The following is a 23,159-nucleotide window of genomic DNA, read 5'->3' as shown; positions in this document are numbered from 1 at the left end:
CGGCCTCCTGGGTTCAAGTGAGTCTCGTGCCTCAGCCTCCTGAGTAGCTGGGATTACAGGCTTGCACCACCATGCCCAGCTAAATTTTTTTTGGTATTTTTAGTAGAGACAGAGTTTCATCATGTTGCTCAGGCGCTGGTCTTGAACACCTGACCTCAACTGATACACCTCCCTTGGCCTCCCAAAGTGCTGGGATTACAGATGTGAGCCACCATGCCTGGCTTCCTCCTATTAATTTTCAGTGACATAATTGAAATATTTTAAACTCAGTTTAGGCCAGATACAATGGCTCACACCTGTAATCCCAGCACTTTGGGAGGCCAAGGTGGGTGGCTCATGAGGTCAGGAGATTGAGACCATCCTGGCTAATATGGTGAAACCCTGTCTCTACTAAAAATATAAAAATTAGCTGGTCATGGTGGCATGTACCTATAATCCCAGCTACTCAGGAGGCTGAGGCAGGAGAATTGCTTGAACCAGGGAGTTGGAGGCTGCAGGGAGCCGAGATCCTGCCACTAATACTCCAGCCTTGCGACATAATGAGACTCCATCTTAAAAAACACAAACGATTAAAAAAACTCTCAGTTTAGTACTTTCTTAAATGATTATAATGAATGTGTATTTTTATTTTATTTTAAATTTTATCATTATTTTTTGAGACAGGGTCTCACTCTTGCCCAGGCTGAAGTATAATGGTACAATCTTGGCTCACTGCAGCCTTGACCTCTGGGCTCAGATGATCCTCTCAAGTAGCTGGGACTATAGGTGTGTGCCACCATGCCCACCTAATTTTTTTTTAAATAGAGACAGGGTTTTGCCATAGTGGCCAGGCTGGTCTTGACTGTCTGGATTCAAGCAGTCCACCTGCCTTGGCCTCTCAGAGTGCTGGGATTACAGGCGTGAGTCACTGTGCCTGGTGTATTACTACTTTTACATAGAGACAAGGTCTTGCTATGTTGCCCAGGCTAGTCTTGAATTTCTAGGCTCAAGCGATCCTCCCACCTCGATCTCCCTAAGTGATAGAACTGCATGCATGAGCCACTGTGCCTGGTTAATGTATTTTAGTGAGTACTTATTATATGGGGGGCCCTCAGCCTCATGATAAGTGTATGATAACAGATCCTATTATGGTTGAGCTGGTTGCACAGAGTGGTGGAACCCCCAGCTTGGAGGCCGTGGACAGGCCACAGCTGGGCTCCCCACACAGGGTTGCTTTTACCACTGGGCTTTATGGCCTCAAAGTTCCAGCTGTAATTATTTCTGAGCTTTTTTTTGCCCAGCCACACTAATACTGACATTTAGATAAAAAACAAATAACCTATGAGAAAAGAATAAAAATATGACTGTTACCTTTTCCCTTTCAAATTGCAGAATTCAAAAATAATGGAATTGCTTCAGGTGGTACCCAGCTGTGTTGCCTCATTAGATAATGTGGCTGAAACCGACTGCAAGGAGTATGTTACTGTGAAGATCCGGAAAAAATGTAAGAGTTTACATTCTTTCTGTCATGCTCAACTTGGGTTTCTTTAGACATTCATGGGTGGTTGCTGGTGTTCATTTAATTATATATTTAAAGTATAATTATAATCATGGCTGGCGGGGGAATACAGACACCAAAGAAATGTATGTTACCTCCTCTTTCATCAGACTACAGGTAAGCTTTCTTTGCTACTAGTTTTCTGGTTGATGGTAATGATGTATCCTGAGGAAATAAGATAGAAACTGTCAACACTACTTTGAAGGTTCAGGCATCCCTCTCTGGAGATGGGGAACAGTCTAAGGTAGTTTCTTTCATGCCTTATGTTCCCAAGTCAGGTGTTCTTGGCATTTTCTGGACATCCGGGGTGAATGCTACCTTTTAAGATTTTTTTAAGTGTTCATGTGCAGATCTTGCAGGATTGTTGCATAGATGCACACATGCTATGGGTTGCTGCCTCCATCCCCCTGTCACCTACATCAGGCATTTCTCCCAATGTTATCCCTCCCCAACCTCCCCACCCCTTAACAGACCTCAGTGTGTTGATATTCCCCTCCCTGTGCCCATGTGTTCTCATTGTTCAACACCTGCTTATGAGTGAGAATATGTGGCGTTTGGTTTTCTATTCATGTGTCAGTTTGCTGAGAATGATGGTTTCCAGATTCATCCATATCCCTACAAAGGACTTGAACTCATTTTTTTAATGGTGCATAGTATTCCATGGTATATATATGCCACCTTTTCTTTATCCAGTCTATCATTGATGGGCATTTGGATTGGTTCCAGGTCTTTACTATTATAAACAGTGCTGCAGTGAACATATGTGTGCATGTGTCTTTATAACAGAATGATTTATAATCCTTTGGGTATATACCCAGTAATGGGATTGCTGGGTCAAATGGACTTTCTATTTCTAGATCCTTGAGGAATCACCACACTGTCTTCCATAATGGTTGAACTAATTTGCACTCCTACCAACAGTGTAAAAGTGTTCCTGTTTCTTCACATCCTCTCCAGCATCTGTTGTCTCCAGATTTTTTAATGATTGCCATTCTAACTGGCATGAGATTGTATCTCAATGTCATTTTGATTTGTATTTCTCTAATGACCAGTGATGTTGAGCATTTTTTTAATATGCCTTGGAAGTAACGCCACACATCTACAACCATCTGATCTTTGACAAACCTGATAAAAACAAGCAATGGGGAAAAGATTCCCTGCTTAATAAATGGTGTTGAGAAAACTGGCTAGCCATGTGCAGAAAGCTGAAACTGGACCCCTTCCTTACATCTTACACTAAAATTAACTCTACATGGATTAAAGATTTAAACATGAAAGACCTAATATCATAAAAACCCTAGAAGAAAACCTAGGCAATACCATTCAGGACATAGGCATAGGCAAGGACTTCATGACTAAAACACCAAAAGCAATGTCAACAAAAGCCAAGATAGACAAATGGGATCTAGTTAAACTTGAGTTTTTGCACAGCAAAAGAAACTTTATCATTAAAATGAACCCACAACCAACAATGGGAAAAAATTTTTGCAATCTACCTATGTGACAAAGGGCTAATATCCAGAATCTACAAAGAACTAAAGCAAATTTACAAGAAAAAAAAACACCATTCAAAAGTGGGCAAAGGATATGAACAGACACTTTTCAAAAGACATTATGAGGCCAACCGATTTTTTTTTTTTTTTTTGGGACAGGGTCTTACTCTGTTGTCCAGGCTGTAGTGCAGTGGTGTGACTGTGGCTCACTGCAACCTCTGCCTCCTGGGTTCAAGCAATTCTCCTGCCTCATCTTCCTGAGTAGCTGGAATTATAGACGTGTGCCACCATTCCTGGCTAATTTTTGTATTTTTAATAGAGATGGGGTTTCACCATGTTGTTGGCCAGGCTGGTCTTGAACTCCTGACCTCAAGGGATCCACCCACCTCAGTCTCCCAAAGTGCTGGGATTACAGCCACCGCATCTGGCCTCAAGATTTTTCTTAAGTTTGCTTGTGTACAGAGGTTGATTATAAGTAGAATAGCAGTTGCCAAACAGCAGTGGGACTGAAGTATTTTCTTTTTAAAATGTTTAGAAGGGGGTCCTCTTTTTTTAAAAAAATCACAGTATGAAGTATCTCATGCAGTGAGGTATGCAGTAATGCAATACAATAATATGAATAAATCCACTCACGTATCTGGATAACCCTGAGACTGTCTCACTGTAATTAGCTGTGGCTGGGAGAGTTAAGGAATTATCTATTTCTTGGGGGTTCTCATAGTACAGGCTGAGTATCCCCCATCTGAAATGCTTGGAACCAAGAAGCATTTTAGGTTTGGGAATATTTGCATTATACTCATTGGTTGAGGATCCAAATCAGGAAATCAGATTCTTTTGACCATCATGTCAAAGAGTTTAAAATGGCTCAGATTTTGTAGCTTTGAGATGGATTCTTGCTCTCTTGCCCAGGCTAGAGTGCAGTAGTACAGTCTCAGCTCACTGCAACCTCTGTCTCCTGGGTTCAAGCGATTTCTCCTGCCTCAGCCTCCCCAGTAGCTGGGATTATAGGTGCATGCCACCATGCCTGGCTACGTTTTTGTATTTTTTTTTTTTTTTTTTTGAGACAAGAGTTTTCGCTCTTGTTACCCAGGCTGGAGCACAATGGCGCGATCTTGGCTCACCGCAACCTCCGCCTCCTGGGTTCAGGCAATTCTCCTGCCTCAGCCTCCTGAGTAGCTGGGATTACAGGCACGCACCACTATGCCCAGCTAATTTTTTGTATTTTTAGTAGAGACGGGGTTTCTCCATGTTACCCAGGCTGGTCTTGAACTCCTGACCCCAAGTGATCTGCCCACCTCAGCCTCCCAAAGTGCTGGGATTACAGGCACAAGCCACTGTGCCTGGCCTGTAACATTTTTGGTTTCAGATTTTTGGATTGGAGATACTCAACTTGTTAGAAGTAGATACTAGCTATGTTTCTTTAAACAAATTGAGTGCTTAATTTTCTAAATTTTGCAAAACAGAATGGAAAGATTGTCATCTATGCTGTAATTTTAAAACAATCTTTACACTGTTTTTGAAGATTTTAGATGTTTATCCTTTTATCTACAGGGAACTCAAAAATGTATGATCTGCCAGATGAACCTTTTACAAGACAGTTCTACTTTGTCCACCCGGCTGGTCAGTTTACGTAAGTATAAACATCAAGTTGATTTCTGTGCTTTTGCCCCTAGTTTACTCAAAGCTGCATGTAACCTGCTTCAGTTTTAACTGGTTATGGACAAATCTGCACTAATGTCAAAAATGCTGCCACCTTGTGGCCAACAAGAGTGTTTCATGCCACTGTCCCAAATATTTATTTTATTTTGGGTTTTAGGGGAAAGACTTCAAGGGAGATTTTGGCAAGAGACAGAAGTGCCCCTAATTTAACCGAAGGCTCTTTGCACGAGGTGAGTTATTAAACACTGTCTTGTAATCATATTTTCTAAAGCTTGGCTTTGTCAAAAGTAATCTGTAGTAAACACTTCTCCTTGACAGTCATCTTCATTATTCCCTGCACCATTTGAGTTAGCAACAGTTAAAACTGTGATTATCTCATGCGACAGTCTAGAGTACAGACTTCACTGATGGTTATATTTAAAAGTACATTTCTGAGCAGAGAAAAGAAAGTGAGGGAAGAGTAGATACATGTGTGGGAAACTGCAGGTCCTGTGCTTATAGAGGTGAAACATGTCAAATTTCACTATGGTTTTAATCACCAAAGAAAATGACAGTTTGTTTAGATAGGTAAACAGTGTCTTCAAATATGGTATACAGTTGCTCAGACAATTCTTTATGTGGCCATTTTCCTACTGCATTTTTAATTAATTAATTAGAGACAGAGTCTCACTCTGTGGCCCCAGGCTGGAGTGCAGTGGCATGATCTCAGCTCACTGCAGCCTCCACCTCCCGGGATCAAGCATTCTCCACCTCAGCCTCCCGAGTAGCCGGGACTACATTGCCTGGCTAATTTTTTTGTATTTTTAGTAGGAATGCGGTTTCACCATGTTTGCCAGGCTGGTCTTGAACTCCTGACCTCAGGAGATCCACCCGCCTTGGCCTCCTAAAGTGCAGGGATTACAAGCATGAACCACTGTGCCCAGTCCCTGCTGCATTTTTAAATCGCTCAGAAGCCTGATTGACAACTTGTAATCCAAAACAGTGATTCTTCTTAGAACCATGGCTTTCCTTATTGGTGATGAGACTTTATAGTGTATGTGGCATAGGCTTGTTGGAATGAATATACAAAAGTTCTAAATTGTTGTCTTAGATAATTAAAATGGTTTAAATTAACATGACTAATTTTGATAACATATTTAGTCTTATGTGACATTGCTAGTAGATCCGCTGCTCTGTGGGAAAGCCACAAACGTTGAAATCGGCCTGAGTTTCATCAAGTGCTAACTTTTCCCTTGCTAGCTATGGGACTTTAGGCTGGTGGCTTAACTTTGCTGATCCTGTTTCCTCAGCTATAAAATGGGAAAACAATAGTACATGCTTTCTAGAGTCAAAGATTGTGAAAACACATGAAGCATTTGCTCTGTGTCTGATACATGCAGTATACACATGCCTTGTTACCGCACAGGGATGTGAGAATTGAAATTATCCCTGTCGGCCGGGCGAGGTGGCTCACGCATGCAGTCCCAGCACTTTGGGAGGTTGAGGAAGGCAGATCACAAGGTCAGTTCAAAACTAGCCTGGCCAATATGGCAAAACCTTCTCTACCAAAAATACAAAAATCAGTTATGGTGGCTTGTGCCAGTAGTCCCAGTTACTTGGAAGGTTGAGGCAAAAGAATCACTTGAACTCGGGAGGCAGAGGTTGCAGTGAGCTGAGATTGCGCTGTTGTACTCCAGTCTGAGTGACAAAGCGAGACTCAAAAAAAAAGGGCTGGGCACAGTGGCTCACGCCTGTAATCCCAGCACTTTGGGAGGCTGAGGTGGGTGAATCACGAGGAGGTCAGGAGTTCAAGACCAGCCTGGCCAACATGGTGAAACCCCATCTCTACTAAAAATACAAAAATTAGCTGGGCATGGTGGCACATGCTTATAATCCCAGCTACTTGGGAAGCTGAGGCAGGAAAATTGCTTGAACCAGGACCCAGGAAGTGGAGGTTGCAGTGAGCCAAGATTGTGCCACTGCACTCCAGCCTGGGCTACAGAGCGAGACTCCATCTCAAAAAAAAAAAAAAAAAAAAAAAATTATGCCTGTCAAGTACTGAGCACATTTTGTGACACTAACCACTAGGGGACAGCTGTCATTATCATGGTGGTAGCTTCCACTACAGTGAGGACGTGTACTTTTCAAATGTACTTTTTCTTTAGCCAGGGAGGCAAAGTGTCACACTGAGTCAGAATAACCCGCCCACTCGAAGTGGACCTCATGCTGCTGAGAAAGGCAACAGCGACTGGCCAGAGAGGCCTGGACTGACACAGACCACCCCTGGACACAGGCAGATGCTGCGGAGACACACAGTGGAGGATGCGGTCGTGTCGCAGGGCCCGGAGACTGCTGGCCTCCCCTGCACTCCCCAAGAGGTTAGTGCTTCCCAGTCCTAACAGGAATGAGGAGTCATTAACCTACCAGGAAGCAACAAGATGCTGAGTGAACACATCTGAGGACTAAATGTACTTCCATGAAACTGGCCTGAGAAGTTTTCAGTGCCAAGTTCCTGAAAGCTTTTCTGTGGCTGAGAAAAGAAGGCAACAACAAATTCACCATCCCTCTCCTCTTCAAAGCTAATGAATACACTTGAAACGGACAAATTCCAGTAGCGTCCAGATCCTTAAGCCAGAATTACATGCTTCTTTTTAAGTACGAGGGTTTGCTGGGCTCGGGGAGAGAGGTTTCACCACCAGATTCTGACCACCTCCTCCCAAAAGGTGCTAAACCTCTCTGACCTGTATATGTTATTTGCAAACCACAGCTAGAATTCCTCCATCTGGAATTAAGCCGGAGAGAAGCAATTTAGGTTTCATGGTACTAGAGAGGCCAGGCTGAAATGTCATATCTGAAGGAAGAAAACAGCTGGACAATGTTTCTCTACAAAGCAACACTTGAACCAAAAGATGCCTCAATCCCATTTTGATGTTCATTTTAGTGAAAGGATGCATCAGACCTGTTCCACATCATGCATATAGGAAAGGTTGGTTATCATTTTCCTTCTAACGAATAAGTACAACTATTCCGTTTCTGCACGTGCATCTGTAGCAGTGTTCCTAGAAACATCCCTTTCTGTTGAGAACCTCCCTTGAATGTCTCACATCTGTCAGATGGTTACTGGATTAGAGAGTAGATTTGGCACATCTTTTCTTAGTCTTTTGATTCAGATTCAAAACTTAGAGCACAAACCAGGTCAAAGTTACTTTTGGTTAGAATTTATTGCCATTTATTCCTTTTTATAAATTTCTATAGATTACACTGTTATTTTTTTATGTTACTGGCCTAGAGCTACAAATATGGGTTTGTCTTGAGTCCATTTTCAAATGCCCTTGTGATAGGGAAACGGTTTTGTGCATGTTCTTGGAAATACTTGTGTATGTACAGGAGGGGTTATTTTTCTACAAAGTAATTTATGATTTCTAATTTTCTAATGTGCCTTGGATATGTGCCAAATGATGGAAAAGAAACAGTAAACTTTATGATTCTTGAGTGTGTCATGGTGTGCTTTTTTAGTTGTTTGGCTGTGTATGTTTCTCCGCCCCTGCTGTAAACAAACATGTGCTTTATGTGTAGATATACATTTTTTGGTTATAGATGTGAGACTGAAACATGGGAACTTGATCACTTAGATCATTATCCCTCTATCTGACCAAGGCTGACTTAATCCAGTAGGCACAGTGCTCAGGGCCCACAAACATTTTTTCTTTGAAAATCAAAAGAATAAAATGACCATAGCTTCCTACCCCAAACAGGAAATGAGACCTGTTGCTTTGCTAATTTCTTTGATCTGATTTTTCCTCCTTTTCAATAAAACCACCTTATCAACTAAAGCTGCTGTGGTTCTCTATACCATCCCAATTAAGAAAATACAGCCTATAGAGTTTATCAGCACAGGTATATTTCAAGATACAAATACATTTGATACTACCTAATGTTCTGGTGTGGTGCAGTATTTTGAAAACTTTTGGAGTCTTACTCAACTTGTCCCCCAGGCTGGGGTGCAGTTGCACAACTTCGGCTCAGTGTAGCCACCTCCTCCCAGGTTCAAGGAATGCTCCTGCCTTAGCCTCCAGAACAGCTGGGATTACAGGCGCCTGGCACCAGGCCTGGCTAATTTTTGTATTTTTGGTAGAGGTGGGGTTTCACCATGTTGGCCAGGCTGGTTTCAAACTCCTGACCTCAAGTGATCCGCCCACCTTGGCCTCCCAAAGTGCTGGGATTGCAGGCGTGAGTCACCACGCCCGGCCAAAAATATTTTTATATATACCCATTTAAACAACTGCCCTGGATAGAACTGTCAAATGGGGAAATGGGTTCGGAAAAATAAGGGGACTCGTTTGCAAGGGATCTCACAGCCAGGATCAAGTCCTGGTTGGCAGTGGCAGCCTCAAACTTGGCATACCCTTCCCCTGGAGATGTAAATGCTGTTTCTTCTTGAGCTATTTTCCATCTTAAAATGACTCCCTCGATTATTTAAAAAAAGTGTGTGTTTTCCAACTGCTTTCCCTACTCAAAACTTGACATGACAGTTTAGAAACTGTTATGCCCTAATTCCCATTTTGTGAAGAAAAGTTCTGAATTCAAAGTAGCACGAGTTCACTGATTTAAATAAGTTTAGAGCCACCACTCTCCGCTCCCTAAAATGTACTCCAGCCTCTTGCTGCTGCCAGGAGCCTCTCCTTCTATACAGAACCACTTTTCATTCTCAGGTTCTGAAAGACAAGAGTCTAACCCTCTTTAAACACACACAGTAGCTGCCATTAGGACAGTGGTTATTCTGCGAGAGAAAGCACAGAACAGAACTTGCAGAGAACTGGCTCACATCCCCCTAGCATTTTTATGTAAATGAAGCCGAAAGCAAAATTTACCTGTAATTGGGATTTTTTTCAAAATTCCTGACCAAATTTGTCTTTTTAAATTACCAGTTTACCCTGACAAAAAAAAAAATCCCTAACCAGATTTCATCTTATAATCACTGTTCCTTTAAAAAAAAAGTTGATATTCTTAATGGTTCTACCTATTTGGAATGTCAGATATTATTCTAACACTTTCTTCACTGACAATAAATGCAACTTTCAAATACAGTAGAATGTTCAGTAGAAACATTTATCAGTAATATGCTGGCTAACGCAGAGACTGGGGTTTGCAAACCACATTTCCTTCACTTTTCTACTAGTCCCATTCACCTTGTTAAATGTTGTCAATTTATTCCTGCGCTGATTCTCACAGGTCTAAGACATTTAAAAAAGTTACACCAAACAGCTGGCTGATGGTTAAGTTTATGATTTAAATATATGAGCAGTGGCTTGTACCTACAATCTCAGCCACGTGGGAGGCTGAGGTGGGAAGATCACTTGAGCTCAGGAGTTTGAGGCCAGCCTCAGCAACACAGCAAGTCTCCGTCTCTGAAAACAATTTATGAGTGCAGGTTTTCATAACCTAGTGGAAAGAAAGCACAACATAAGAGAGAATTTGCTTTAAGTCACCTGCAACACTATCAGTGATGTTACCGAAATGTTTAAATGCTGAACTATCTCAACTGGACTTGAAATCATCAGAAGTCATTTCTCTTACAAACATATTACTGAAGTAGTATTACCAACATGTCTATTTTGGTCATTGCTTTTCAGTCATATCACTCTATAGTTATTTTGGGAGTGGTATTGTTAATTTCATTGCCTCTGAAAAACGGATTATAAATAAGATCAAAGCTAGGAGGTATATATATATGTATTTTTTTTTTTGAGATGGAGTCACCCAGTTTAGGATGCAGTGGCGCGGTCTTGACTCACTGCAACCTCTGCCTCCTGGGTTCAAGTGATTGTTCTGCCTCAGCCTCCCGAGTAGCTGGGGTTAAGGTATGTGCCACCACACGCAGCTCGGTTTTATATTTTTACTAGAGATGGGGTTTCACCATGTTGGCTAGGCTGGTCTTGAACTCCCAACCTCAAATGACCCATCAGCCTCAGCCTCAGCCTCAGCCTTCCAAAGTGCTGGGATTACAGGTATGAGCCACTGCGCCTGGCAAAGCTAGGAATTTTCTTACATTAAGTGGAAGTACTATCTGCAGGAAGAGAAACAGCTTACCTGCTTTCAGAACCTAGGTCTTAGAATATTAGATGTGCTCAGATGTTGAACCGGATTTAGTCCGATCCACGGGTTGTAATTCCCCCGTTACTGGCGGCTGCTATGTTTTTCTTCCTGAAGAGTGCTGGAGCAGCTTGTTTCCACCATGGACACACGGACACTTCCGCTAGTTAATACTCATGGCACCCTTGCAAATGGTATATTCATGCTGGTACACGTGGTTAAAAGCTTCTGGTAGGAAGGGGAAAAATTCAAAACACAGATCTGGCCACTTGGCTATGATACTAAAACAACTTACCCACATGTTTTATTTTGCATAACAAGTTTATTTTTTTTAAAGGCCTATAGACAATAAACAAAGTCATCAGATCTTAACTTCTGTCCTAGAATTGTTCTGTTAAGTTCTAGTCTGTAAGCACTTTTAGTTCAATAATCGTCATCTTCATCAGAGTCCATTACCTTTCTTCTGTTGAACTAGGGGGAAAATTAAATGAGTGTCAGAACATTTCTAAAAGCATAACTCAAATTTTCCAAGAAAAGAAAATTTCTACCCACTGTAGCAAGACATTTGTGTTTTAAAAGCAACTTAACATGAACTACAAGGATGGGAATGGAGTCAAGAGCCTTTAAAAAACTGGAACTCTCCCCCAGTAGTTTCAGCCTTTCTCCCCAAACTTTCATGTGTTACAAAATGAAAATGTCCCAGGGCTAAAATATGTTGTGGCAGATGTATATTCAACATTAATCTTTAGAGGATCCATCTTCTCATTTGCCACGAGCATCTGGGGACACTTACTTTCACTGTTGTTGTCTTTTCTGTTTGCTGGCTTACTTTTTTAAGGATTTCTATTAAACCTTGTTCTGAAACCTAGGAGAACCAGAAAAGATAAAAAACAAAACAAAACAGTACTTTAAACGAATATTTTGCCTCTGCAGGTGGAATCACTTTGTAGTGTTTTTGCAGTGTGGGGAAAGAGCTCAGGACGGAAGGAGTGGTGGGGCAGGAGGTTCAAACTATTGGTTATAACTATTGGTTTAAGTTCCAAATAAAATGTGCTCTACCATTCCTCATTTGAGGAGGAGGGGGAAGTATCCATAAAGTCGCTTCCTCAGGAAAACTGAAAGCTAACAGATATTTAAGAACACCTTTATTATCACTAGCACAGCGTGACAACCACATATACCACTGTGTTTGGTGTCAGGAATACAGACACACCACTTCTGCCCGAGAAGCTTAAACATCCCCTTGAAGGAGGTAAGTCACCCTCGAAAAAGATCAACCCAACCAGCTCTCCCACAACCGATACATGCATTCACCATACATGGTGAAACCCCATCTCTAGTAAAAAATATATATAAGTGTGAGGGGTTTAGGGGACAGGACTGATTCCGGTAGGCCATGGTGGGGGCTTCTCAGGGAAGGTGGGGCTCCTCTGGATCTCAAAGTTCAGGTTTGCCGGAACGTACCCCTCAAGACATTACAGCAACACCCATAACATAACCAAGGGATTTTAGCACATTCTCATCTGCAAAACACACCTGACTTCTATTTACATTGGTAGTATTTTAATTGGCGTTACTGACAAACCTTGTTTCCAGTGTAGCAATTGAAGCTAGCTGACCCTACAGTCATTGGGTCACAGACACCAACAAGGTTCCAGAACAATGTCAGGAAAGGAGGGAAGCAGAGGAATTTAGGAAAGGCAATTCTCTTTTACGGTAGGTATGACTTCTCCCCTGCAACAATTTCTTGTAAGAGTCAGCAAGAATCCTGTAATCCAGTGAGATGAAGCTGACCTTTTGAAGCCATGTTTTCATAAAGCAGGTAACAGTAGGTAAAGATCCTCAAGGCAGTCTAAGCTTACCTTCTCACTTATTTGTCCATATCTTGCCATCTGTATAAGATAATTCTCTACTGCTTTAGTTTTTTCAGGCTTTACAAGTGCCAAGTTACTTACTAAAAAGAAAAAATACATATGCAAAGAAGCCATTAAAATCAAATGCACTTATATTTATTATACCTTAAAACTATGCACTATTTCCAAAGCACTTCACAAGCTTGTCTCTCAACCAGTAAAGTAGGTAGGGCAAGACAGTATTGTTACACCTCTTAAAAATGAGAAAACTGAAGTTTAGCCATGCCAGTCTCCACATGGCCACATGGGGGTAGCGGCCCAGCCGAGATTAAACTTGGGTTCTCAGATTCTAAGCACCATGCTTCCTGTTTCTTAAAATATACGACTGCCCTCTGGAAAGTGGTTTATCTATTACACATGCATAATAGTGGTGATCCAACTGACTGCCTTTTCTACAAACTGGGCTTCCAGTTGAAATACAGAAGATACCAGTTCATTCTGATTGGCTCATTTTATTTTCTTTCTACAGATTTTGGTTTTTATGATGAACAACCCTTAACAACTAAAACTGACAATACATACCAATAGCCCCTAAGTCCCCACCACCCATGTCAACTACCAGCAACATTTTGTGATTGGCCCTAGGAGTTGTTTCCTATAAATCTTACCTAATACATACCTAGAGAACATCTTGAGAGAAGTGACTGGTCCTTTTAATAGGGATTAAAGTACAGTTTGTGTGTGAAGTTTATAAACTGTAGTGTTTTCAGCCTGAACAAATATTTCATCTAGAGATAGTGATTATGACATATAATCACCCCATTCAACTAACTCAAGCCAACTTTATGGAAATAAAATGAAAGATGCTTACACCTGGCCCGGGCTGACTGATCCAGTACTTGGGCTAAAATACTGTTTCTCATTTCTGCTTCCCTACAACAAAAACATAGGTCAAGCACAATTAGAACAAAGCTGTCGGCATTCCCATGGAACATACAAAAAAGAACTCATCCAGTATCTGTCTCCACATGGGCCCTGCGGTGTACCACTGCGTTATGGTAGTTGCTGTATACCAGGCTGTAGCTACATTCCAGCAGAATCTACTTTTGCCCTTAAAGAATCAGCTTTATATTACATAGGTGAGACCCTACCAGGCGGAAGGTGAGCTTTACAGTTTTCATCAGAGTGGAGTCTCAGTTCAAACACCATCACCAACATTTCTTAAGTACTATCGCGTGACAGGTGCTAGAAATTTGTGGGATTTCAGGCAATTAAAAGGACCACGTGACTGATCTTTGTAATTTTCTTAGAGATAAAGCTGAGATCCAGGAGGCTACGCTCGAGAGACATTGGGAAATGGCCAAGCTGCAGCCGGAGTCCATGTTTTAAGACAGTTCTATTTTTCTGGGTGGGAAAGGGGAATGAAATTAAAACTTTGCAACTATCCTCGCTTCTTCCCACCTACCCAAATAGAAAGTAGTACATGTTCACAGGATAGTGGTCCCATGGACTTCAAGTTTCTTTCAAATGAAGTCCTTTAAGGAATCTAAAAACAAATAAGCACAGATGCTTTGGCTGAATGGAGGGAGACCTGGGGCTGACTGTGCCCACTATCCACTCCCAGCTCAGAGGCCCTTGGGTTCATGGAATGTGGCTTAAAGCTCATGTCCATAGGCCACTTCTTTATGGTTTGAATATTTCAGCCCTGCCACAAACTTTTTTAAGAGATGGGATCTAGGCTGGGTGTGGTGGCTCATGTCTATAATCTCAGCACTTCGGGAGGCCAAGGTGGGCCAATCGTTTGGGGTACGGAGTTCAAGACCAGCCTGGCCAACATGGTGAAACCCTGTCTCTACTAAAAATACAAAAATTAGCTGGGCGTGGTGGTGAGCGCCTGTTCACCTATAATCCCAGCTACTCGGGAAGCTGAGGCAGGAGAATCGCTTGAACCTCAGAGGTGGAGGTTGCAATGAACCAAGACTGCACCACTGCACTCCAGCCTGGGTGACAGAGCAAGACTCCATCTCTCAAAAAAAAAAAAGATGAGGATCTCACTCTGTTGTTCATGCAGAAATGCAGTGGTGCAATCACAGCTCACTGCAGCTAGGATCAACTCAAATTCCTGTGTTCAAGTGATCCTTTCACCTTGGCCTCCTAAGTAGCTGGGTCTACAGGCTTCAGTCACTGCACCTGACCTGCCACAAACTATTATCACATAACCCTAAGATGCCATCAATTGTAAGATGCACCACAGTTTTCTATATCTCTTAAAAAAAAAAAACTATAAATGAGAGGTCTGGTAGGGACCTTCACTCAAAACTGGGGTATCTTAGGAGGCTGAGGCGGGAGGATCACTTGAAGCCAGGAGTTTGAGACCAGCCTGGGTGATATCGTGAGACGCCCATCTCTAAAAGAGCAGTTTAAAACAATTAGCCAGGCATGGTGGTGCGCGCCTGTAGTCTCAGCTACTTAGAAAGTTGAGGTGGGAGAATCACTTGAGCCCAGGAGGAGTCTGAGGTTTCAGTGAGTTCTTTTTTTTTCTTTTCTGAGACGGAGTTTCGCTCCTTACCCAGGTTGGAGTGCAATGGCGCAATCTTGGCTCACCGCAAGCTCCGCCTCCTGGGTTCAGGCAATTCTCCTGCCTCAGCCTCCTGAGTAGCTGGGATTACAGACACGCGCCACCATGCCCAGCTAATTTTTTGTATTTTTAGTAGAGATGGGGCTTCACCATGTTGACCAGGATGGTCTCGATCTCTTGACCTTGTGATCCACCCGCCTCGGCCTCCCAAAGTGCTGGGATTACAGGCTTGAGCCAGTGAGTTCTGATTCCACCACTGGGGTATCAAAGAGCAACACTCTCAGTACAAGGTAAAGAAGAAATAAATCTGCCACACAGTAAGGGGCAGTACAAAAGCTTGCATGCATCTGGTCCTGACGGAAAGAAAAAAAAAAAAAAAGTTCAGTCTTACAGGGTTGCTTTCTGAATTCACACTACTAGGGAGGAGGCAGGAAAAAACCTCAAGCAGAGAATTTAACTTTCAGTGGTCTCAGATTCGAAATGTACTCAAGTGATGGCAGAGGCAAAAGTAAATCCCCGCTGGAAGAATCTGGGGCAAGAGCGATTCATTATGAAAGGCATCCTGATTTCAGATACATGAAAATGAAAAGATGTACACAGTAGAATCATTGAAATTCAGGTCGTTGTACTTCCTTCCAATCACTACTCCAGATGCTTCTTACCATCTGCCTTCTCCTGAACCCTCCCTTGCCTTGCCTATTTCTGCAGACCCAGCACTGTGCCTGGCCCATAGCAGGTGCACTCTCAATATCTGCCAGAGAGCAGTTAGAAGGTGGTAGGAGGTGGGGAAGGGGAAATGGAGAATTGTCCTGTAGCTACAGTTTCAGTTCTGCAAGATGAAAACATTCTAGAGTGTGAACACTGAAGAGCACACTTAAAAATGGCTGAGACGGTGAAATTTTATTTCAACAATTAAAAAAATGGTAGCATGATAGGGTAATCACATACTCATTCAATAAACCTGCCACCGAATCAATTACCTGCATCTCTCTCAGGTGCTCCGCCCTGTGTTGGGGTAAAACAGAATAGTGAGGCAGGCTAAGTGAGGCACTAGACTCATGTCACTCCCACAATCGAGGAAACTGCCAAGCTGCCTATTATCAGGCTCACTTTAAGGTACTCACAGTTTAGTAGAGAAACATCAACCAGTAATCGCAATACAAGCTGTGATGTGGCGCTGCACACGTGTTTACTTAACTAACAATAACGAAGATACCCTGCGAATGATTTTGGCCAAATCACCATTCCAGCCAAAACAAAAAGAGTCACCTGTTTTAAAACAGCGAACGCAAAAGAAACCCATTTGTTGAAACCACTTTCAAAAAGTTCAGGTTTCCAGCCCATACCTGTGCTTTGCTTCCTGCTGGGCCGCATCGCCAGGATCCTGGGGAAAAAAAAAATTAATAGAGAAATTTCACAGGGGGTGGGGAAGGAACGGTTGAGTTGTTTCCGATACGTTAGTCTCTTGCAGTGGTAGAAACTCCCCAAATAATTAAGAAACTGGGCCTCACAGAAATCAATGAACTAGTAGTTCCCACTTAGAATGTTTTGACGAGCGTCTAAAATCACAGTCTCACAGAACGCTTTAGAATACAGGGCACCCCGGGGAGAGGAATTCCCTGAATTGCGAAACCGTGTTTTACGTGTAGAAATAATTTCTGGAAAATAAAATGGGCCTCGATATTAGGGCCGCCGATAATTCAAAGACGCGTCCTGCGAGACCAAGCCCTCGGTCCCTAAAGTCCCCGTCCCTTTCTTTATCAGAAACGCCTCACCGGGCGGCCCCTCCCGGCCTGTCATCCTGGCGGGACGAGCGTTCCTCAGACCCCGCCGCGCTCTCAGCACCGGGAACACAAGCGACCCTCATCGCCTCTCGGCTAAACTTGGGTCAGAACAACTGAATTCGGCCCGGCTGCTGCTGGCTCCAAAAGCAGAGACTGTGCTTGGATTCCGGCCGGGCACGACGAGCCTGCTCCGGGCCAGGAAACCCCACACCCTCACGCCCGTGCAGGTCCCGCACGTGGCGGCCCCCGCTGCCGGCCTCTCAGGCTCCTCGCGACGGGGAAAGCGGCGAGGCCCCCTCGGAGCCCGCCAGGGTAGCGTCCGGGACCCGGGTCCCTGGGGAGGCGCCCAGAGCCACCGCCCCGGAGCCGCGCCCTCCACCCCGGGCGAGGGCAGCGCCCCGCGGGGGCAGTGCCTGGCGGGAGCCGGCGGGCTCACCCCGTGCTTGGCCTGTAGCTCAGCCAGCCTCTGCCTCCTCAGCGCCTCCAGCTCCTCTTCCGCCATGGCTCGGCGTCCGCGGTGGAGCAGCCGCGGTCACACAGCAGAACCTCGGCGCGAGCGCGGCTCTGACCACTGCGCAGGCGCCAGAGGGGCCCAGGCGTCACCAATCCAGCCCGGAGCAACGCCCCGTGCCGTTGCCAGGGTGCCGAGAGAGGCCCGATTCCCAGATCTCAGGCGGCCGAGCGCGGGCGCGCGGGGGAGGCGGGGCCTCCGGGATACACCTCCCAACCGTGATCTGCGCCTCTGCGTACGGTGACGCGGGCTGCGCTGGGGCGGGGCTCCGCTTTGGAAAGGTTAATAGCCGAAAAATGTGGCATCAAGCCTAATTATGGGTACAATGTGCTGGCGGCCTAGAGGGCTAGGCACTTATTATCTCTATTTATAGATGAGGAACCAGGGGCACAGGAAGGCTGAGTGGGGTGATGGAAATGTCCTAAAGCTGGATCGTGGCGGTGGCTGCGTGCCTCCTCGGTGCACAGAGGTTGGCCCGTGGCTCCCGCCTGTGGTGCTGGCGCTTCGGTAGGCGGCAGGATTATTTGAGGCCAGGAGTTTGAGACCAGCCTGAGCAATATGGCAAGAGCCTAACTCTACTAAAAATTAAAAAACTAGTGGGCGTGGTGGTGTGCACCTGTAGTCCCAGCTACTCAGGAGGCTGAGTCAGGAGGATCGCTGGAGCCCGGTAGTTCGAGGCTGCAGTGAGCCGTGATCGCTTCACTGCACGCCAGCCTGGGAGACAGAGCCAGACCCTGTCTCTAAAATAAAATATGTGCACAGACCTTCGCCATCTGCCTCCTCCACACACAAAAGGGCTTTTCCTAGGAGGATGCTGCAGTGAGCAGCTGTGGCTGGTGTAACTCTTTGGTGGAATAAAGCCCTTCTGCCTTTGGCTTGTGGGGGTTGGGGACAGAGAGGATATTCAGTTACCTAAACGTGTGACTCATACAGATTCTGTTTATGTGTGTGTTATTTTATTTTTTACATTAAAAAATAAAGATGGGATCTCCCTATGTTGCCCAGGCTGGACTCTTAACTCCTGAGCTCAAGCAATCCTTTTGCCTCGGCCTCCCAAAGTTATAGTATACAGGCATAAGCCACCACACCTGGCCTGTGTATTTTAATTGTGACAAAATATACATGATATAAAATTTACCCTTTTCACCATTTTCATATGTATGAAATACATTGAAATTACTATGCAGTTGTCACTATCAATCTTGGGTCACTGCAACCTCCACCTCCCGGCCTCAAGCCATTCTCCTGCCTCAGTCCCACAGGTAGCTGGGACTACAGACGTGCGCCACAACTCCTGGCTAATTTTATACTTTATAGTAGAGATGGGGTTTCACCATGTTGGTCAAGCTGGTCTCGAACTTCTGACCTAAAATGATCCGCCTGCCTCGGCCTCCCAAAGTGCTGGGATTACAGGCGTGAACAACTGTGCCCACCATCAATCGCTACAACTTTTTCATCATCCTGAACTGGAACTCTACCCAGTAAAGATTTAGGTTGGTTCAAGGGGCCTCCCATGGGAATGGGTGGAGGTGGGAGGGGCCTGAGAGTAATAATCAGTCTCCATCTATCCTCATTCTAGTTTCTATGAATTTGCCTATTCTAGGTACCTTGTATATGTGGAATCATACACTATTTGTCCTTTTGCGACTGGCTTATTTCACCTAGCATATGTCTTCAAGGTTCATCCGTGTTGTAGCATGTGTCAGAATTTCCTTCCCTCTTAAGGCTGAATACATTTCATTGTGTGGATATACCTATCACATTTTGTTTATCCCTTCATCTGTCAATGGACACTTAGGTTGCTTCCACCTTTTGGCTATTATGGGTGTACAACTGTCTGTTCAGGTCTGTGCTTTCACTTGGATAGATACCCAAAAGACAAATTGTTGGATCATGTGGTATTGCTATGCTGAGAAATGGCCATACCTTTTTTTTTTTTTTTTTTAAATAACAGAGATGGGGTTTCACCATGTTGGCCAGGCTGGTCTCAAACTACTGACCTCAGGTGATCTGCCTGCCTTGGCCTCCCAAAGTGCTGGGATTACAGGCATAAGCCACTGTACCCGGCCTTGTTTTTCTCTTTCAAAGTTGTTTTGGCTGTACAGAGTCCCGTGAGATTCTGTATGATTTGCAGGATAGAATTTTTAGTTTCTGCAAAAAATGTCTTTTAGATTTTGGTAGGGATGGAAGTGAATCTATAAATTGCTTTGAGTGGGATTGGCATCTTAACAGCATTACGTTTTCTAATCCATGAGCAGGGCATGTCTTTCCATTTATTTGTCTTTAATCTTAGCAATAATTTGGAATTTTCATTGTACAAATCTTTCACCTCCTTGGTTAAGTCCTAAGTATTTTATTATTTTTTATGCTATTATAAATGGTTTTATTTTTAGATTGTGCATGTTAGTGTAAAAAATGCAATTTTGTGTGTCGACTTTATATCTTTGCTAAATTTTGTTTACTAGTGCTAACAATTTTTTGGTGGAATCTTTAGTTTTCTACATTTAAAATCATATCCTCTCTGAATGGAGATCATTTTACTTCTTCCTTTCCAATTTGGATGCTTTTTATTTCTTCTTCCCTAATTACTCTGGTGAGGATTTTCATTACTATGTTGAATAGAAGTGGTGAAAGTGGGCATCCTTGTCTTGTTCCTGAACTTAGAGGAAAAACTCAGTCTGTTACTATTTAGTATGATATTCCCTGAGGTTTTTTCATATATGGCTTTTATTATGTTGAGGTACTTTCCTTCTGTTTCTAATTTTTTAGTGTTTTTATCATGAAAGCATGTTGAATTTTATCACATGCGTTTTCTGTATCAGTGGAGATAATTATGTAGTTTTCCCCTTCCTTCTGTTAATGTTTTATATTACATTGATTGCTTGATTTTCTCTCTCTCTTTCCTTCTTTTTTTTTTTTGAGACAGAGTTTCGCTTTGTCACCCAGGCTAGAGTGCATTTGCATAATCTTGGCTCACTGCAACCTCCACCTCCCAGGTTCAAATGATTCTCCCGCCTCAGCCTCCCAAGTAGTTGGGATTACAGGCATGTGCCACCACACTTGGCTAAGTTTTTGTATTTTTAGTAGAGATGAGGTTTCACCATGTGGGCCAGGCTGGTCTTGAACTCCTGACCTCAAGTGATCTGCCTGCCTCGGCCTTCCAAAGTGACAGGATTATAGATATGAGCCATTGAGCCAGGCCACACTGATTGATTTTCATATGTTGAAAGTTCCATCCCAGGAATACATCACATTTGGTCGTGGTCTATACTCTTTTAGTGTGGTTTAGGATCTTTCCTTTTCCTCCCAGGATTCTGAAATTTTGCAAAGGTTTGGGTTTTTTAAAAGCCCTCTCTTTGCTTGGCAGATTCTTTTGATCTATACACTTCTGTCTTTAACTTTTGGGCAATTTTGTTTTGTTGTCCATTTGATGCTTTTTTTCTCTTTGATTTCTATCTTCCTCTATCTGGGACACCTGTAGACTGGACCTCCTGGATAAGTCTTTCATATTTCTTTTATTTCATGTCTTCTATCTCTGTCTTTCTGCCCTACTTTTTGGACTTCTTTTGTTTTATCATCTGACCTTTCTCTTGAATTTATTTAAGCCATCATACTTTTATAAGAACGCTTTCTTGTTCCCTTATTGCACCATTTTAAATTTACTGATTTACTTATTCTCCTTACTGTTTATGCGGCATTGTTGTGCCATTTGCCTACTATCTTGTTCTTGATTTTTGAATGTAATAACTTCTTAAATATTGTTATAATAATAATTGGAAAACGTTTAAACATCCTCTTCTATTTCCTGAGTAAGTTCTCTTTCTTTTGAGGTTGTTTTTATTCCTGTTTTCCTTGGTCTCTGTTGTAAGGGTACCAATGATTTGTTTAAACTAGATATGGGAAGGGCTGGGTGCGGTGGCTCATGCCTGTAATCCCAGCACTTTGGAAGGCAGATCACGAGGTCAAGAGATCGATAAAATCCTGGCCAACATGGTGATACCCCGTCTCTACTAAAAATACAAAAAAAAACATTAGCCAGATGTGGTGGTGCCTGCCTGTAGTTGCAGCTACTCCAGAGGCTGAGGCAGGAGAATTGCTTGAAACCAGAAAACGGAAGTGGCAGTGAGCCGGGATCGCACCACTGCACTCCAGCCTGGTGATAGAGTGCCTGCAGCTCTGGGCAGGCTTCATTGCTTCCGTGATGATTGCACTGTGCACACAGGTGATCTGGCCAGTGCATCTTACAATTTCTTTGCGTTTTTCTGCTAGTTTCACTTCTTGCTTCTTGGTGCAGCAGCAAAACAATTACTTTGAGAAGCCCATAAAGGCAAAACCTGCAGAACAAGTCGGCCCTCTGCAATGCTCAGCCCCATCTTTCTCTTTCTTCCCAGTTCAGGCCACCTCCTCTGCGCTCATCTCCAAGCAACCCCAAATGCCTGGAGTCCTGGTGTCTCCTCCAAGCAGCAGAGGGAGCCCACACTCTATCAAAAGCGATTGAGTTTTTCATTACACTAAAAAGCAGAAAGTACAATAACTGTTGTTTTTCTGCCATGCAGAATGTCCTTACAGATGAAGCTTTAATCTCCCTCGTCCATCTCTGTTGCTGTAAATTTATGCTCCATTATGGTTCCATATGCCCGATCCTCTCTCAGAAAGCCACGGCGGGCTTGCGGGGAACCTGGGCTTCAGAGCTGTGTGTGCAGCATGCGGAATTGAAGACTGGTGCTTCGAACACTTAAAGGTTATGTCTTCACAGGTTGTTTTAGAGCCATTTATTAGCTGTGATCCTGCATGGATCAATCGTGATGTCACGGAAAAGATGCTGTGGAACTCACTGAAAATCATGAAATACAAGAAGCAGAAGCAGTTTGCCCCATTAAAAAGGAAATCTGGGCCAGGCATGGTGGCTCATGCCAGTAATCCCAGCACTCTGGGAGGCCAAGGTGGGCGGATCACGAGGTCAAGAGATCGAGACCATCCTGACCAACACGGTGAAACTCCACCTCTACTAAAAAATACAAAAATTAGCTGGGAGTGGTGGTGCGCACTTGTAGTCCCAGCTACTCGGGAGGCTGAGGCAGAAGAATCACTTGAACTGGGAGGTGGAAGTTGCAGTGAGTGGTGATTGTGGCACTGAGCTCCAGCCTGGTGTCAGAATGACACCGTCTCAATAATTAATAATAATAATAATAATAATAAAAGAAATCAGGCTGGGCATGGTGGCTCACGTCTGTAATCCCAACTCTTTGGGAGGCCGAGGCAGGTGGATCACCTGAGATGAGGAGTTTGAGACCAGCCTGTCCAACATAGTGAAGCCCCTACTAAAAAATATACTCTACTAAAAAATATAAAAATAACAGAGTATAGTGGTGGGTGACTATAGTCCCAGCTAAGGCAGAGGATTGTTTGAACCTAGAAGGGGGAGGTTGAAGTGAGCCAAGATCGTACCACTGCACTGGGTGACAGAGTGGGGAAAAAAAAAAATGGTTTCTCACTGAAAACTAGTTACAGTGTTTTACCTGAAAAGGAGCTCCATCCGAGCTTTTGTGGCCACTTGTTGGGGTGACAGCTTCCTTCACCATGAGATGGCCACACAGGAGGGTGAGGAGATGGCTATATTACCTCATCAGGACTTTCTTGTCATGGCTAAGAAGCAGCAGACTGGCTGCACG

At 43.7% G+C, this 23,159-nt stretch overlaps 2 protein-coding genes across 21 annotated transcripts in view; one reads left to right on the top strand and one right to left on the bottom strand.

The window, feature by feature from the left end:
- ANKRD27 (ankyrin repeat domain 27) overlaps positions 1-8,158 on the top strand; it is a 72,043-nt gene extending 63,885 nt beyond the window's left edge. For 15 of the 19 annotated variants that reach the window (XM_035287273.3, XM_078362099.1, XM_078362097.1 and 12 more), the window contains 4 exons: positions 1,372-1,483; positions 4,582-4,660; positions 4,847-4,919; positions 6,834-8,158. In XM_035287273.3, the coding sequence (XP_035143164.1) occupies positions 1,372-1,483; positions 4,582-4,660; positions 4,847-4,919; positions 6,834-7,067 (498 nt within the window). In that variant the 3' untranslated portion in view covers positions 7,068-8,158. Of the gene's footprint in view, positions 1-1,371; positions 1,484-4,581; positions 4,661-4,846; positions 4,920-6,094; positions 6,189-6,833 lie in introns of those variants that run through there. The other 4 variants (XM_078362096.1, XM_008987676.5, XM_078362095.1 and 1 more) reach the window with 2 other exon arrangements.
- Positions 8,159-11,063: 2,905 nt separating this feature from the next.
- PDCD5 (programmed cell death 5) lies at positions 11,064-17,551 on the bottom strand. 2 transcript variants are annotated; one of them, XM_017967838.4, is made up of 6 exons: positions 17,413-17,551; positions 16,539-16,576; positions 13,486-13,547; positions 12,624-12,715; positions 11,555-11,626; positions 11,064-11,232 (listed from the first exon to the last, which is right to left on the bottom strand). In XM_017967838.4, exons 1-6 carry the CDS (start codon positions 17,476-17,478, stop codon positions 11,185-11,187), a joined length of 378 nt encoding a protein of 125 aa, XP_017823327.1. In that variant the 5' UTR covers positions 17,479-17,551; the 3' UTR covers positions 11,064-11,184. The 2 variants fall into 2 exon arrangements, with proteins under 2 accessions (XP_017823327.1, XP_017823328.1); XM_017967839.4 differs by lacking the exon at positions 11,555-11,626.
- Positions 17,552-23,159: the final 5,608 nt, after the last annotated feature.

This window comes from Callithrix jacchus, chromosome 22 (assembly GCF_049354715.1).
Source record: "Callithrix jacchus isolate 240 chromosome 22, calJac240_pri, whole genome shotgun sequence".
Classification (NCBI taxonomy): Eukaryota; Metazoa; Chordata; class Mammalia; order Primates; family Cebidae; genus Callithrix; species Callithrix jacchus.
The sequence above is the reverse complement of the archived record's forward strand: the minus strand, read 5'-3'. Positions and strand labels throughout refer to the sequence as shown.